General features: G+C 42.1%; 1 protein-coding gene across 1 annotated transcript in view; it reads left to right on the plus strand.

The window, feature by feature from the left end:
• fam222aa (family with sequence similarity 222 member Aa) overlaps window positions 1–18022 on the plus strand; it is an 86887-nt gene that overhangs the window by 25349 nt on the left and 43516 nt on the right. Inside the window, exon 2 of the mRNA XM_014160773.3 lies at window positions 17042–17196. Within this exon, the coding sequence (XP_014016248.2) occupies window positions 17091–17196 (106 nt within the window). The 5' untranslated portion in view covers window positions 17042–17090. The remainder of the gene's footprint in view (window positions 1–17041; window positions 17197–18022) is intronic.

The following is an 18022-nucleotide window of genomic DNA, read 5'->3' on the forward strand; positions in this document are numbered from 1 at the left end:
AGAGCGAGAGAGGAAAAAAAGTTTAAGCTGCCTATACTCTAATCCCCATTTTCAACAGAAAAGCATATTAGCTAGTAGATTTAGAAAAAAATAGGACATTTAGAAAAAGCTGAGGGGGGTCAACACTTGTGTAGGATGGGGGCGGTGCACTTCCTTCCTGTGTGTTTTGATTTCATATTGTTTGAAGTCACGGGTCGCTCGGCATCATCCTCTGCAGTCTTTATCTAATGTGGAGTGGGTGGTGGTTTTGAGCAGGAGGCAGCAGCATCTGTGCAGAGTTGAAACAGGGCTCTCTCTAGCTAATCCTCTACCCAGGGATCACTCAGTGGGGTGAAGACAATTACCAGGCTGCTTTCTCATGCTAATGGATTCTCCAACTAGATCTTCAACAAAAAAAAAAGGGAGAAAAAAGGAGGAGAGGGAGGGAGGCATGGTGGTGCAGGAACAACGACCGACCTAGCTAAAATGGGTTTTTAGATTACTGTTTAATTATGGATAGGGTCCCAGTTGTAATGGCTAAGGTCAGGAATAAGGAGTGAGAATTGGTTTTGTTTCGGAGAGAGAAAGGAGTTAGGTTGTTATTGGGATTTCGTTGCGCGTGAAAGTGACGTCAAGGACTTCAATGTTCAGAGAGGTCACGCGATACAGATGCTGCCACTCACCCTTACTTTATATTCGCCCTGCAGCAAGGTGTCAGACTCTGGAGTGGTTTCAAATTGAATTAATATGCCGGAATTTATAGAATTCACTCCCTTGCTATTTCTGCTGTGAGTGGAAAAGAGTATAATGGTCTCCATCTTCACTAATTTCTGGGTCTTGGCAACACTACCTGTCTCCAGTGAAGGACAAACCTGGGCACACGGCTGTAACTCACAGGGATGCAACCTGGAGCAGGAGCCACTGATCTGCTGGAGCAGCAGCCACTGATCTGCTGGAGCAGCAGCCACTGATCTGCTGGAGCAGCAGCCACTGATCTGCTGGAGCAGCAGCCACAGTAAGATGGATGTCTCAGTGGCCTTTTTTACGCTGATGTTTTTGATGTGCCGGGAACACGGACTAGCTTGAACTTCACCAGCGACGTCAATGAAGGGGACGACTTCATCCAACTTCCAAGTTCTTTCTCTCTCTCTCTCTCTCTCTCTCTCTCTCTCTCTCTCTTTCTCTCTCTTTCTTTCTCTCTCTCTCTCTCTCTCTCTTTCTCTTTCTCCCTGTGCACCAAACTTCTCCAAATTCTTGAGAAGGAAAAGAGACTAATAATCAGTCAGCCCATGCTGTTATCTCTAATTGTCTGGTCACGTTCGCTGATAAAAAAAAAAGCTCTTTATCAGACTCCCTTTGTCATGGAAAGTGCTCACCGTTTTAAAATCGTTATGACCCAGGAAGTTTTTCACTCATCACTGAACTAGAAATACACTAAGACCTTGCAGGTACAGTTGAAGTCGGAAGTTTACATAAACTTATGTTGGAGTATTTAAAACTTGTTTTTCAACCACTCCACACATTTCTTGTTAACAAACTATAGTTTTGGCAAGTCGTTTAGGACATCTACTTTGTGCATGACGCAAGTAATTTTTCCAAAAAATAGTTTACAGACAGATTATTCCACTTATAATTCACTGTATCACAATTCCAGTGGGTCAGAAGTTTACATACACTAAGTTGACTGTGCCTTTAAACATCTTGGAAAATTCCACAAAATGATGTTATGGCTTTAGAAGCTTCTGATAGGCTAATTGACATCATTTGAGTCAATTGGAGGTGTACCTGTGGATGTATTTCAAGGCCTACCTTCAAACTCAGTGCCTTTTTGCTTGACATCATGGGAAAATCAAAAGAAATCAGCCAAGACTTCAGAAAAAAAATTGTAGACCTCCACAAGTCTGGTTCATCCTTGGGAGCAATTTCCAAATGCCTAAATGTACCACGTTCATCTGTACAAACAATAGTACTCAAGTATAAACACCATGGGACCACGGAGCCGTCATATCGCTCAGGAAGGAGACGCGTTCTGTCTCCTAGAGATGAACGTACTTTGGTGCGAAAAGTGCAAATCAATCCCAGAACATCAGCAAAGGACCTTGTGAAGATGCTGGAGGAAACGGGTACACAAGTATCTATATCCACAGTAAAACGAGTCCTATATAGACATAACCTGAAAGGCCACTCAGCAAGGAAGAAGCCACTGCTCCAAAACCGCCATAAAAAACCCAGACTACGGTTTGCAACTGCATATGCGGACAAAGATCGTACTTTTTCGAGAAATGTCCTCTGGTCTGATGAAACAAAAATAGAACTATTTGGCCATAATGACCATTGTTATGTTTGGAGGAAAAAGGGGGAGGCTTGCAAGCTGAAGAACACCATCCCAACCATGAAGCACGGTGGTGGCAGCATCATGTTGTGTGGGTGCTTTGCTGCAGGAGGGACTGGTGCACTTCACAATATAGATGGTATCATGAGGGAGGACAATTATGTGGATATATTGAAGCAACATCTCAAGACATCAGTCAAGAAGTTAAAGCTTGGTCGCAAATGGGTCTTCCAAATGGACAATGACCCCAAGCATACTTCCAAAGTTATGGCTTAAGGACAACAAAGTCAAGGTATTGGAGTGGCCATCACAAAGCCCTGACCTCACTCCTTTTGAACATTTGTGGGCAGAACTGAAAAAGTGTGTGCGAGCAAGGAGGCCTACCAACCTGACTCGGTTACACCAGCTCTGTCAGGAGGAATGGGCCAAAAGTCACCCAACTTATTGTGGGAAGCTTGTGGAAGGCTACCCGAAATGTTTGACCCAAGTTTAAATTGTTTAAGGCAATGGTACCAAATACTAATTGAGTGTATGTAAACTTCTGACCCACTGGGAATCTGATGAAAGAAATAAAAGCTGAAATAAATCATTCTCGCTACTATTATTCTGATATTTCACATTCATAAAATAAAGTGATGATGCTAACTGACCTAAGACAGGGAATTTTTACTAGTATTAGATTTCAGGAATTGTAAAAAACTGAGTTGAAATGTATTTGGCTAAGGTGTTTGTAAACTTCCGACTTCAACTGTATATAGGCAGGAGGAAAAGGTTATTTTAGCACACACTCCGTGCAAAAGGACCCATAATCCAGAAGGGATGGCTTTATGTATGTACAAGGGCTGTGCTAATGGGAGAGTATCCTCATGGGAAACATCGTACCTTTTTCTCCCTCTTTGTTTTAGATGACAGCCACTCTCACTCTACGTTTGCGGTTTCATCATACCACACACTCGTTCTCTCCGATTTGTCTTAGAGCTCAGTGTTGTGTGAGTCTGAGAGAGACAAGTCTACCTGTCATATTGGTCTCTATCAAATGTCTCCTTGTTCCATGGGAGCAGCTTGGTGGCGTCTCTACTCAGCGTTACAGAGTAGAGGGAGGACTGTTGTTGAGGGTCTCAGTATTTCCTGTGTTTGAGGGGTGCAAAATCCACTTGTCATTTAAATCTCGCTGGATTGATTGCTTTCATTTTACTCTGGCGACTCTTTCCCACTCTTGCTTGTACCATTAGTTTCTCTCCGTTAATGTAACGACCGCGGAAACGTTTGTAATGACCTGTCAAACACACTCCGGTAATGGCTGAAATGGGCTCAGCTGAATACATTGGCTTTCCGTTGCATCTATAAGAACCCTAAAGCCTGGTCGGGGATTTAACAATAGCGTCTCGACACCTACATCACAATAAAGAGAAGAAATAACTTTGTTTTGACGGGTATTGATTTTTCAAAAAAAGAGTTATGATTTAATACAGTTGAAATGTTTACAAATTAGATGTGCTGAAATGAAAGCAACTTCCTGAAACTGAACACTGGGATTATAGTGATATTATGTCTGATCTCACAAACAACGTAAAGTATGTTTAGATGGGTGTCATCTAGAACCAAGCGTTTTCAGTTTAAATCACTGGGTATCCTTCTCTTGACACACTTGCTGAGTTATGCAGTAGAACGTGACCACAACTTTAATGAATAATTCATGAAGCAGCAGTCTAGTCAGAGCACATTTTTGGTTGTCTTTTATATTTCATTTATTAATGTACGCAAATACACAGTGTATACGTATATGCCAAAGGCACATCTAATTTTTGTTATTTTATCACAAAGTATTGAAAAAAATAACTGGTATACTAAGAACATGTGTATATATATGAGTGCATTATAAGAAAGGAAAAAGTGACATTTTACAATAAATGTAAAACCTTAATTCCCACCAAAATGCCTGAACTGAGTATCTTCATCCATTGTCCAACAGTTACATTTTTTTAGATTTTATTTCCCCAACTGTACATTTTTCCGATAACTGTTGCTAGTCTCAGGTCTAAAAACATGACTCGGTGTGCGTGTGAGGAGAGAAATCCCTGCTAGGTTTCTAACTGTGTTTTGCTGTGTGGACATGACATTCAACAGCACAAAAGTAAATGAATCTGTCACCCGTCAGTTTGATTGAATGCGAAGAGTGTCAATATATGAAGAGGCCCTCATAACCCTGCGCCACCGTTTGATCTGGGACGCCCTCCAGTCAGACCCCGGAGTCACCTCAATGCCAGCACAGAGTGGTGTTTTTCAGAACCAAACATGAAGGAAACAAGGAAATAAATCATGTTTCCTTTTAATTATATTCTATTGATTTATTGAGCACCACACATATATTTTCAGACGGACATCTTTTCAGGCGGAAGCCTTTTGTGTGCGAACGTGCAGGTGACGTGCGTGTGTGGGTGTCTGTGCGTGAGAAGGCTTTGCCGTTTCTGTCTCTTTTTCTCTGTTTATGATTTCTTCATAAACTGACGTTGGCTCCTCTTTGATCTGTCGGAGCCAAGCTGAGAAACCATGGCACCGACAAACAATGAACAAAACGACTAAAGACGACGCTACAGCAGCATATAGGAGGGAGGGAGGGGGGGGGGGGGTGTGTATTAGACTAGACCGTGTTGTTGTGTTAATCGATGAATAGATCTATCTGTGACACACATTCAGTGATACCCTGGGATATGAAAGTTGTCTCTTTTTTTTTTTGGACCAGGGTTTGGAGACTTTTTTTGGAGATGAGGCATTGAGAACGGTAGATGGGGTGGGGGGGATTCAGTTCCATTACTATGTCAAGTAAGAGCCCTCTGAGCAAAAACTTGCATATAGGCATCATTTGAAAGTAAGCTTTTAACAGTAATTAAGTCCTACTTGGGTGGTTGTCTTAACATGTGCTCAGTTGATTAGAGGTGTTGGTGATGGAGCAATCCAAGTGGCACACTGACATGTCAAGAGCTGGAAGCATCACGGGGGGCGTCACGGGGAAGTCACATCTTTGCACTGGACCACTGAGACTAAGTGCTACTTGCTCCTGTGTTTCCTCTGTCGTCTCTGACGGACTATACTTTTATTTCTGTTTATTTCTGTGTTTTTATTTCTTACTGGCCAACAGCAGCACCAATACACACTACATGACAAAAAGTATGTGGACACCTGCTCATCGAACATCTCATTCCATAATCATGGGAATTAATATGGAATTGGTCACCCCTTTGTTGCTATAACAGTCTCTGCTCTTCTGGGAAGGCTTTCCACGATATGTTGGAACATTGCTGGAGGGACTTGCCTCCATTCATCCACAAGAGCATTAGTGAGGTCGGGCACTGATGTTTGGCTATTAGGCCTGGCTTGCAGTTGGCATTCCAATTCATCCCAAAGGTGTTCAATGGGGTTGAGGTCAGGGCTCTGTGCAGGCCAGTCAAGTTCTTCCACACCAATCTCGCCGAACAATTTCTGTATGGACCTCGCTTTGTGCACGGTGGCATTGTCATGCTGAAACAGGAAAGGGCCTTCCCCAAACTGTTACCACAAAGTTGGAAGCACAGAATTGTCTAGAATGTCATTGTATGCTGTAGCGTTAAGATTTCCCTTCACTGGAACTAAGGGGCCTAGCCCGAACCATGAAAAACAGCCTCAGACCATTACTGGCACAATGCATTGGGGCAGGTAGCGTTCTCGTGGTATCCGCCGAACCCAGATTCGTCCGTCAGACTGCCAGATGGTGAAGCGTGATTCCTCACTCCAGAGAGGGCAACACCACTGCTCCAGAGTCAAATGGTGGCATACTTAACACCACTCCAGCAGACTCTTGGCATTGCACATGGTGATGTGCGGCACCTCGGCCACGGAAACCCATTTCATCACGAACAGTTCTTGTGCTGACGTTGCTTCCAGAAGCAGTTTGGAACTCGGTAGTGGGTGTTACAACCGAGGACAGTCCCATTCTGTGAGCTTGTGTGGACTATCACTTTGCGGCTGAGCCGTTGTTGCTCCTAGACATTTCCGTTTCACAATAACAGCACTTACAGTTGACTGGGGCAGCTCTATCAGGGCAGAAATGTTACGAACCGACTTGTCACGTTGAAAGTCACTGAGCTCTTCAGTAAGGCCATTCTACGGCCAATGTTTTGTTCATGGAGATTCCATGGCTGTGTGCTCGATTTTATACACCTGTCAGCAACGGGTGTGGCTGAAATAGCCGAATCCACTCATTTTAAGAGGTATGTGTGTAATATATATATGTATGTATATGTGTGTGTAACTGTATGCATTTTTCATATGTGAACTGTAGAAAAGGGGTTGTTGCTTACATTTACATTTTAGTCATTTAGCAGACGCTCTTATCCAGAGCGACTTACAGTAGTGAATGCATACATTTCATTTCATTTTTTCTGTGCTGGCCTCCCGTGGGAATCGAACCCACAACACTGGCGTTGCGAACACCATGCGTTGCAAACACCATGCTCTACCAACTGAGCTACAGGGAAGGCTAGAGTCAGTGTCACAGTTGTCTCATTTGGGTGGCCTTTTATTAGGCATTAATGATAGAACTAGCCCTGCACAGAGACACAGCAGTCAGCCCAGAAGTCAATTAGTCCTCATTGCTATGACATGGTTGACATTAGTGTATGCAAGCGTGTGGTGATATGAGATGGCAGTCTACTCACTGCTTTTGGACTGACAGCAAACCATGACTGAAACACTGATGCTGACTGGAATATGGAACCAAAAGGGTACTGCTTTATTTTATTTGACAGCCCAGTTTAAGCTGGTACTTACCTAGGCCTGGTTTCCCAAAAGCAAAGTTAATCTTTGGAACCTTTTTAGGAGCATCGTTAAATCTCCGAGCTGTGTCCCAAAACCATTGTTATTGACGCACTTTTTAAAACGCTTGTAGTCTAACGCCTGCCTCAGACCACTCGTACAACAGCTAAATGCGTCGTTAATGAAAACTAAGTTGACTGCATTAAAATATAAATACTGTAGCTATAGGCCTATTTCAATCATATTGAAATACATTTCATGTTCAATAAATGTAGTTCTATTTTGCTACTTGTAGGCTACTGTCTGTAATTTGTCTCAGTATATTTCATGATGTGTAGACTAACGTGAGCAATGATGTGCCAAGTCGGTGATTTAGTGCATTTTTATAGGGTAAGCCACAACAATATTTGCAGCCATAGGTGATAATATCTCTCTAGGAGCTGATCCGTCTTCAGTATTGTGAGACCATTTTAATCTTAAATGGTAAGATTTGAATTGAGAGAGCTGATCCGAGAGCAGCGTGGCCTTTCTTTGGATCCTATCAGTGTCGACACGTGCTCCAACGACGCACTTGGTTCTCTCTGCGTGTTTTGGGGAACGCCCGTTACGTCTTCGGCCGCTGTGGGAAAGATGCATCGTTAAAACACCCGTAAGCCTAAGTTACATCATGATTGGGAAACTGGGCCCTGATATTTAAGCGTACTTACCCTTAAAGACGGTAAGGCTTTGTAAGTATTGTCATTCTGTATTACTAACAGTGAAGTGAAAGGTCAGTGCAGCAGGATCCATTCTCCATACGTGTTATAGAAATAACGTGTCACCTACCAACTACTTCCTGTAGGCTTTAGCACACAATGGCCTTTTGTTGGGCCAGTTTTGTTTTGCTGGTGTATTGGGTTGTGCAGGACTGTTGAGTATAGACTGTGTCTAGGGGCCTGTATTGTTCTAGGGAATCGCTGTCTCTTGTTAGTGGAGCTGTGAGGGTTGGTTAACAATGCCTTATTTAATGTCCCAGCCTGCGTGCCTGTCAGCAAATGTCCTCTCAGGATTTGTGTGTGTGTGTGTGTTGTTTATACTTGTGTGTGCTGGTGCAGTGTGTGTGTCTGCGATCTATGGAGCCTCTCCCTTTGTGTTTGTGTCCCCAAATTGGGGTCTGTAGCTCTTCTATTGTGTGCCCTATCCACCGTAGACTAGTGTGTATGCGTGAATGTGTGCGTGCGTGTATAGTGCTGTGTGTGTGTGTGTGGAGGAAAGTTAAAGGGCAGGGGAGTTTACTGCCAGCCATTCCTAATGGTAATGGGGCCTTTCATTCTCCCGCTATTCATGAGGGGGAGCTGGGGGATCAGCGGGGTAGAGGCAGTGCCTTGTTAAAGAAAAAAGAAAGGGATTTGAGTGTGTCGATTGGATTAACTTGTTTGGGTTTATTAACAGGGGAGACACAGCATCTTGTTAAAAGCGCTGCATGGGGCGTCCCACAGTGAGCCGGTGGGTCACTATTCAATTAGGCCCAAGCCCCGTTCACCAAGCACGGCCACTACCAGTCAGCCCGCCACCAGGCTCCCAGACCTGCTCTGTTGGAAGGAGGTGGGGGCATCACCAGGGCTGCACGCACAAACTGACAGACAGACCGTCGCAAACACACATGTACACTACTCTTTTACAATTGCTTCCACGTTTGGAGCGTACAAGGCCCTTTCATGTGGTTGCTCTCCCAACCTGGCTGGATGGGGACGCGCCTCCTATAATCTGAGGGTCCATTCTCATTGACGAGAATGAATATCTATTCTCCTGAGACATTACTGTAATGTATATTTCTCACGTCTCGAACGCTACCTCTCTGTAGGTCACGCACGGCACCTGCCCAATAGTTGGGCAGTGTAAACAGAATTGTCTCGTTGAGCCCAACATTCATACAGTATAAATACTAATAGCAAAGCATTGTTTTTGAAACGGATGAAGTGTATAGACATTTTTATTATATTTTAGTTTTCACCTGAAATTGCAGTAACAGCCTGAGCCACCGCCCATGCAAGAAGCTGATCAACTCACCAAAAATGACGTAAATGTAAAATGTAGGGGAATTATCAGCATTTTCAATCGGTATTTTCCGTTTACCTCATATAATAATAAAATTAAGTCTGTTTTGTTCTAAGATGGCTTTAATACGGTGGAACTGTACTTTTACATATTCGTATGAGAGGGGTAAACGTTAGTATATTAAACAAACGTTACTAGCTAGCATAGGTACCTAGCTGTGTTTTGTCATGCTAGGTACATTTATATGCAAGCTACATTTAATTATCTGCACACGCTTGTGAATTGTTGAAGAATGTAGCTAATATGGTTTGGTTGCATTATCCCACAGTAGTTAATGTTGGAAAAGTTTATTGCATCGTTGAATAGTTTTCGACTTACTGGTGTGTACTGGGATACTGATATTTATGGTAAATTCAGAGCTCCAGAGCAATAATGTCACGTTACCAGACAACGGAAGGTAAGGTAAGGCAAGGATGTAAGGTAAATGGGCGGAGTGCGTTCCATTTCCTTTATACAATTTGCTCATTTTTTTCTACAAACATTATACTGCACATTACTTTATTATTATTTAGCTCCTTTGTTAGCAGTAAGATGCAGTTTATAGTTCATGCCCGGTTCGGTAGGAAAATGTTTGTATGGAAAGGTATGCTCATATAATCTGTTCCACACATATATGCGGTTATTTACCCGTCTCTAAGCTACAGTGTACATGGAAGTGGTCATGTCTGTTTCGGACATAATATATTTAATGCTTGTCCTTCTAACTCCGACAGTGCAGTAATATCTAACAGGTAATATCTAACAAATTACACAACATATACACAAAACACACACATCTAAGTAGGAATGAATTAAAACTATATACATATGGATGAGCAATGTCAGAGTGGACCGGACTAAGATAAAGTAGAATAGAATACAGTATATACGTATGATATGAGTAATGCAAGATATGTAAACATTATTAAGTGAATGAGATACCGTAGAATAGTTTAGAATACACTATATACCTATGATATGAGTAATGCCAGATATGTACATCTTATTAAAGTGACTAGTGTTCCATTCCTTAAAGTGGCCAGTGATTCCTAGTCTATGCATGTTGGCAGCAGCCTCTAATGTGCTAGTGATGGCTGTTTAACAGTCTGATGGCCTTGAGATAGAAGCTGTTTTTCAGTCTCTCGGTCCCAGCTTTGATGCACCTGTACTGACCTCGCCTTCTGGATGGTAGCGGGGTGAACAGGCAGTGGCTCAGGTGGTTGTTGTCCTTGATGATCTTTTTGGCCTTCCTGTGACATAGGGTGCTATAGGTGTCCTAGAGGGCAGGTAGTTTGCCCCCGCTAATGCGTTGGGCAGATCGCACCACCCTCTGGAGAGCCTTGCGGTTACGGGTGGTGCAGTTGCCGTACCAGGCAGTGATACAGCCCGACAGGATGCTTTCAATTGTGCATCTGTAAATGTTTGAGGGTTTTAGGTGACAAGCCACATTTCTTTAGCCTCCTGAGGTTGAAGAGGCTCTGTTGCACCTTCTTCACCACACTGTCTGTGTGGGTGATCCATTTCAGTTTGTCAGTGATGTGTACACCAAGGAACTTGAAGCTTTCCACCTTCTCCACTGCGGCCCCGTTGATGTAGATAGGGGGGTGCGCCCTCTGCTATTTCCTGAAGTCCATGATCATCTCCTTTGTTTTGTTGACGTTGAGTGAGAGGTTGTTTTCCAGGCACCACTCTCCCAGGGCCCTCACCTCCCTGTAGGCTGTTTCGTCATCGTGGGTAATCAAGCCTACTACTGTTGTGTCGTCTGCAAACTTGATGATTGCAGACGACACAACAGTAGTAGGCTTGATTACCAAACCTACTAATACATCTAATACATCTGTATTAGCCAGATGTTGGTGTTATGTTGCCATACATTTTGGTATTTTCCTTGGGTATACAGTATATGGGCTCGTTTTGGAGAGAAATTCAGTTCTGCTTCAGAATTTAAGTGGGGAGTCTGCTTGAGCCAGGTACACTCCTAACGTGTAATAGCTATTGCGGTTTGTTATTTTGTTTGAGAAGTAAGTCTATTGTCTACCCGTATGTGTTGTGAATGTCTTTGCCAGCTATCACTAATGAACACTCTGGATAAATATGGACACCTTTTGCACCAGACCTTCAGTCACACTTTATTTGGATAGTCCATCTGTAGATGATGGTCATACTATCTGTTCATAAGCATCTGGCGATCTGTTGATAAGCAACTGCTTGCTAAGGGTACGGTTAAGGTAAGGTTTAGAATAAGGGTTAGGATTAGGGTAAGGGTTAAGTTTAGGGTTAGGATAAGGGTTAGAGCTAGAGTTAGTTAGTTGAAATGTTACTGATTAGTATGTAGAACGTCTACAGATGGACTATCCAAATAAAGGGTCACAGAACCTTCTGCCTCCTAAATATCTACCCTTACGACCACATCTCTACGTTACCTAGTTCACATTTGGTGGGATATGAACCCACGCCTCCGAAGAGACTGGAGCCTCAAAAAGGAGTCACAGGAGTAAAGTGAAAGCTATATCAATTCAGCAACATTTAAGTGACAAGTGGATTTTGCACCGCTCAAACACAGGAAATAGATGGCTGAAAAATACATCCTCAGGTGGGCGGGGCATGCACACTGCGAACTTAATTGTTACCAGAAATGATTTGATATTGAGATAAAAACAGCTGCATTGGACCTTTAATAGATGGGCTGAGAGGACACAGAGAGAGGCTTTTAGCCTGTGAATGGCCAGTAATGAGCTCAAAGTGCCTGTGTGTTTGGGCCAGGCCTGCCTCGTGTGCGTGTGTGTGTGAGAGGGGAAATGGCACTGCTCACACTAGTAGGCTTTTCAGGGGCACCTGGCATGTGCGTGGATGCACACACTGCAATCAATAGGTCTTCTTTGACTATGCCTACAGCACATGAACGGCAGGGGTTTTTGTCCATCAAAAAGGGGCTTAGGTGGTGGGCGTTGCAATCAGTGAGGTCGGCCCATCAGAGCGGCTGAATTCTAGAGAACATTTTAGAGTGGCGCAGCGGTCTAAGGCACTGCATCCCAGTGCTGAGGCGCCACTACAGCCTGGGGTTCGATCCCAAGCTGTGTCAATCTCAAATACAAAATACATTTTGATTTGTTTAACACTTTTTTGGTTACTACATGATTCCATATGTGTTATTTCATAGTTTTGATGTCTTTACTATTATTCTCCAATGTAGAAAATAGTAAAAAATTAAGAAAAACCCTTGAATGAGAAGGTATGTCCAAACTTTTGACTGGTACTGTTTATAAAAAAAAAGATTTGGAGGCCCCCCATCTTGGCGGTGAAGATGCATGTTTTGCAGTTTAAAGCTAATTTCCTGAAATTCTACCCATTTTGACGCGCAGCCGACAGGAAATGTTGCAATTTTAAAGATTATTTGCTGAAATTCTATGCATTTTGCCATGGGCTAAAGCTGTGCTATTTTGCTTAAACATAATAACTAAATCAATACTGCTAAATTAAGTGTTTTTGGAGTTTTCAATTCTCCCTGACTGTTTAGCTTTTCTTTAGGTGATTGTAAATTCTCAAAGATTATGTTATATAAAAACTATGTAGGTCCATTATATTTTCTACGTACTTTATAACTGAGTTTTAGTCGTTGAAGTTTAGTGTTTTTCCATCCTGAAAAATGTATAAAACAAAAAACATTTATATATACATACACTGAGTGTACAAAACATTAGGAACACTTGCTCTTTCCATGACAGAATGACCAGGTGAAAGCTATGATCCCTTATTGTTGTCACTTTTTATTTTATTTTTTTAACCTGTATTTAACTAGTCAAGTCAGTTAAGAACAAATTCTTATTTACAATGACGGCCTACCCTGGCCAAACCCTAACCCGGACGACACTGGGCCAATTGTGCGCCGCTCTATTGGACTCCCAATTACAACCAGTTTTTAAATCCAATTCTAATCATTGTAGATTAAGGGGAGCAGACAGGTTTAAGAAGGATTTTTAAGCCTTGAGACAATTGAAACATGGATTGTGTGTGTTCCATTCAGAGGGTGAATTGGCACGACAAAATATTTAAGTCCCTTTTTTAAACGGGGTATGGTAATAGGTGCACACAGACACATGCTTTAAACATTATAGAGTTGCTTATAGTTCGAGGTTCTGATCTACTGTGTTTACATTCAGTGTTTAGTCTACAACGAATGAGGCGATAGAGTTTATACACACAATAACTTACATTCTGTGAGGCATTTGGGTCTTTATGGTCATAGAGCTGGAGATTTATAGCCTACGGGGAGATTGATTAGTGCCTTCATTGGCCCTGATGCAGGGTTGGCAATCCCCCTCCCCACCCATTTGCCTGTTCACACACACACCGACACATCTTGGTCCCCCAGGCCTTTGCTGACAGTTTCCGAGAGCGGTCGCATGTTAAGTTGCTACAGACAGACTGCTGTTTCTCAACATTACCATTTTTTGCTGTCCATAGATAATGCTATCAATCACCACGGCGCTGTGTGTGTACTGTACAGTGCCTTCAGAAAGTATTCATACCCCTTGACTTATTCCACATTTTGTTGTTTTACAGCCTGAATTCAAAATCAAATAACAATAATTCTCACCCATCTACACACAATACACATAATGACAAAGTGAAAACTTGTTTTTGGAAATTCTAGCAAACGTATTGAAAATGAAATTCAGAAATATCTCATTTACATAAGTATTCACACCCCTGAGTCAATACACTTTAGAATCACCTTTGGCAGCGATTACAGCTGTCTTTCTGGGTAAGTCTCTAAGAGCTTCCCACACCTGGATTGTGCAACATTTGCCCATTTATTCTTTTCAAAATTCTTCAAGCTCTGTCAAATTAGTTGTTGATCATTACTAGACAACCATTTTCAGGTCTTGCTGTAGATTTTAGTCAAAACTGTAACTCGTCCACTCAGGAACATTCACTGTCTTCTTGGTAAGCAACGCCAGTGTAGATCTGGCTTTGTTTTATTTTATTGTCCTGCTGATAATAGGTTATTGTCCTGGGATTTCATCTCCCAGTGTCTGGTGGAAAGCAGACTGAACCAGGTTTTTCTCTAGGATTTTGACTGTGCTTAGCTCCATTCCGTTTATTTTTTATCCTGAAAAACTCCCCAGTCCTTAACGATTACAAGCATACCCATAATATGATGCAGCCACCACTATGCTTAAAAATATGGAGAGTGGTACTCAGTAATGGGTTGTATTGAATTTGCCCCAAACATAACACTTTGTATTCAGGACAAAAAGTTAATTGCTTTGCCACATTTGTTAGTATAACTTTAGTGCTTGAATCTGTTTGAAATTCACTGTTCGACTAAGGGACCATTTACAGATAATGGAATGTGTGTGGTACAGAGATGAGGTAGTCATTCAACAATCATGTTGAACACTATTACATGCACAGTGAGTATATGCAACTTTTTATGTGACTTGTTAAGCATTTTTACTCCTGAACTTATTTAGGCTTGCTATAACAAAGGGGTTGAATACTTACAGTGCATTTGGAAAGTGTTCAGACCCCTTCCCTTTTTCCACATGTTGTTACGTTACAGCCTTATTCTAAGAACATGTTGATCAATCTACACACAATACCGTGTAATGACAAAGCAAAAACAGGTTTTTAAAATGTTTGCAACTTTATTAAAAATAAAACAGATACCTTATTTACATAAGTTTTCAGACCCTTTGCTATGAGACTTGAAATTGAGCTCAGGTGCATCCTGTTCCCATTGATCATCCTTGAGATGTTCCTACAACTTGATTGGAGTTCACCTGTGGTAAATTCAATTGATTGGACATGATTTGGAAAGGCACACACCTGTCTATATAAAGGTCCCACAGTTGACAGTGCATGTCAGAGCAAAAACCAAGCCATGAGGTCATAGGAATTGTCCGTAGAGCTCTGAGACAGGATTGTGTCAAGGAACAGATATGGGGAAGGGTGCATAAACATCTCTGTAGCATTGAAGGTCCCCAAGAACACAGTGGCCTCCATCATTCTTCAGAAGAAGTTTGGAACCACCAAGACTCTTCCTAGAGCTGGCCTGCCGGGTCAACCTGAGCAATCGGGGGAGAAGGGCCTTGATCAGGGAGGTGACCAAAAACCCGATGGTCACGCTGACAGAGCGCCAGAATTCCTCTGTGGAGATGGGAGAACCTTCCAGAAGGACAACCATCTCTGTAGCACTCCACCAATCAGTCCTTCATGGTAGAGTGGCCAGACGGAAGCCAATCCTCAGTTAAAGGCACATGACAGCCCGCTTTGGAGTTTGCCAAAGCGCTCAGGACCTCAGACTGGGGGCGAAGGTTCACCTTCCAACAGGATAATGACCTTAAGCACATAGCCAAGGCAACGTAGGAGTGGCTTCAGGACAAGTCTCTGAATGTCCTTGAGTGGCCTAGCCAGAGCTTGGACTTGAACCCGATCAAACATCTCTGGAGAGACCTGAAAATAGCTGTGCAGCGACGCTCCCCATCCAACGTGACAGAGCTTGAGAGGCTCTTCAGAGACGAATTGGAGAAACTCCCCAAATACAGGTGTGCCAAGCTTGTAGCGTCCTACCCAAGAAGACTCGAGGCTGTAATCGCTGCCAAAGGTGCTTAAACAAAGTACTGAGTAAAGAGTCTGAATGATTATTTAAATGTTCTATTCAGTGATGTAAACTACTTAAGTATAAATACTTCAAAGTATTACTTAAGTTGTTTTATTGGGTATCTGCACTTTACTTTACTATTTATTTTTTTGACAACATTTGCTTCACTACATTTCTTAAGAAAATAATGTCGTTTTTACTCCATACATTTTCCCTGACACCCAAAAGTACACGTTACGTTTTGAATGCTAAGCTGACAGGAAAATGGTCCAATTCATGCACTTATCAAGAGAACACATGGTCATCCCTACTTCCTCTGATCTGGTGAACTCACTAAACACAAATGCATAATTTGTAAATGAGTGTTCCCCCTGGCTATCAGTACATTTTAAGGAATTTTAAATGATTTATACTTTTGATACTTAAATATATTTAGAATCAACTACTTTTAGACTTTTACTCAAGTAGTATTTTACTGGGTGACTTACTTGAGTAATTTTCTATGACGGTATCTATACTTTTACTCAAGTATCACAATTGATACTTTACCACTGATAGTTCAGTTTTGTATTTTTAATAAATGGGCAAAAATTTCAAAAAACCTGTTTTTGCTTTGTCATTATGGGGTATTGTGTGTAGATTGATGAGGGGAAAAAACTATATAATCCGTTTTAGAATATGGCTGTAACGATACAAAATGTGGAAAAAGTCAAAGGGTCTAAATACTTTCTGAATGCTCTGTATTGACTGAAGACATTTCAGCTTTTCATTTTTTTTTATTAGTAAAAAATTCAATCGTGATTCCACTTTGACATTATGGGGTATTGTGTGTGGGCCAGTGACAAAACCCCTCTATTTAATCAATTTTAAATTCAGGCTGTAACACAACAAAATGTGGAAAAAGTCAAGGGGTGTGAATACTTTCTGAAGGCACTTTGTGTTAGTTAGAAAGAGGTGTATCTAATAGACAGAAGTCACGCTAGAGCAGATGCCATGTTTGAAAGCATCAGTTTGGACCCTCCTTCCTCTAACCTGTTTGAACTCTTCTGCCCCCAGCACAGGGCAGGTGCATATTTATAATTTGTCACAGAGTTCCTAAGAAGACAGGCAGTTGTAGGCGGCATAGAGCGAGTCCGTGTCCCAGCTTGCTACTGAGCTTCACAGACTTCCATGCCCGTGAAGCTTTGCTTCTTCTGTTCTGATGCTTTTCTCACATTCTTTCTTCATTCCCTTCTCTCGTTCTCTTTCTCCCCCAGGTTGGCCTTGGCAGTCCTCCGGCTGTAGTTGTCTCCCCACCCCCCCACCATGCTGGCCTGCCTGCAGAGGAGGCAGAACCCTCCCATCCCATCCTCCCAGCACCCCCTGTGTGCTAGCAAGGCCCTGGAGCCGCCTCAAGCCCTCAGCCGAAAATGTAAGTCCACGACAAGGGAAAAAAAAGAAAGGTCAAGGGTTTTGTTCGGTTGGCGTTATTTGTTGTTTCCAAATGTACAGTGCCTTTAGAAAGTACTCTTTACTAGGGCTGTCCTTGACTAATGAAATTCTTGGTCGACCGATTTTGACCAACCAATTGATTGGTCAAAATGTTAAAATGTGTATTTTTCCATATATAGACACACTGTTTGAATAAATTCAACTATATGTAGGCTACTGCGCTTGTCTGATGCTTTATGCACTTTGATGAAAAATTAAGAAACACAAATTACTAAAGAGGGAGCCAGAGATCAATATAGCCTAACCAGAAGACACCCCCCCCCCCCCCCCCCCCCCGCCCGCTGCCCGTTTCTACTGGCCTTAGCAGATTCTGCGGTTACGCTACCGAAGTTGCTGGTAATAGGCTACACCAGCAGTCAGAAACCTTTTCCATTTGGCGTGCTAATTTATCTTACCATTTCTACTGATCTGCATGCCAGTTATGATTTTCAGATGCACATTTTCGTGGAACAGTTATCATTGAATTTATAATAAAGTCTCAATATCTACAAATCAATGACAAGTGGTTAATCAAAATTCTATCAAAATGAACATGATACAAATCTAAAAGTAACTTCTATTGCCATTGCCAATATGTAAAAATAGCCTACGTTAAGCCAACAAGTAAAAACATTGCAGCCCGCAGGTAGAAAATATCCTAATAAAGATAAATATCCTATAAATCACATTGGCTACGCATGGCCTGTCTGCAAGGAACTTGAAACATTGTATCAACAATTAACTTGATCCAAAATCTTGTGTTAGCA

The sequence above is a fragment of the Salmo salar genome, chromosome 20, assembly GCF_965601325.2.
Source record: "Salmo salar chromosome 20, fSalSal1, whole genome shotgun sequence".
In the NCBI taxonomy this organism is placed as follows: domain Eukaryota; kingdom Metazoa; phylum Chordata; class Actinopteri; order Salmoniformes; family Salmonidae; genus Salmo; species Salmo salar.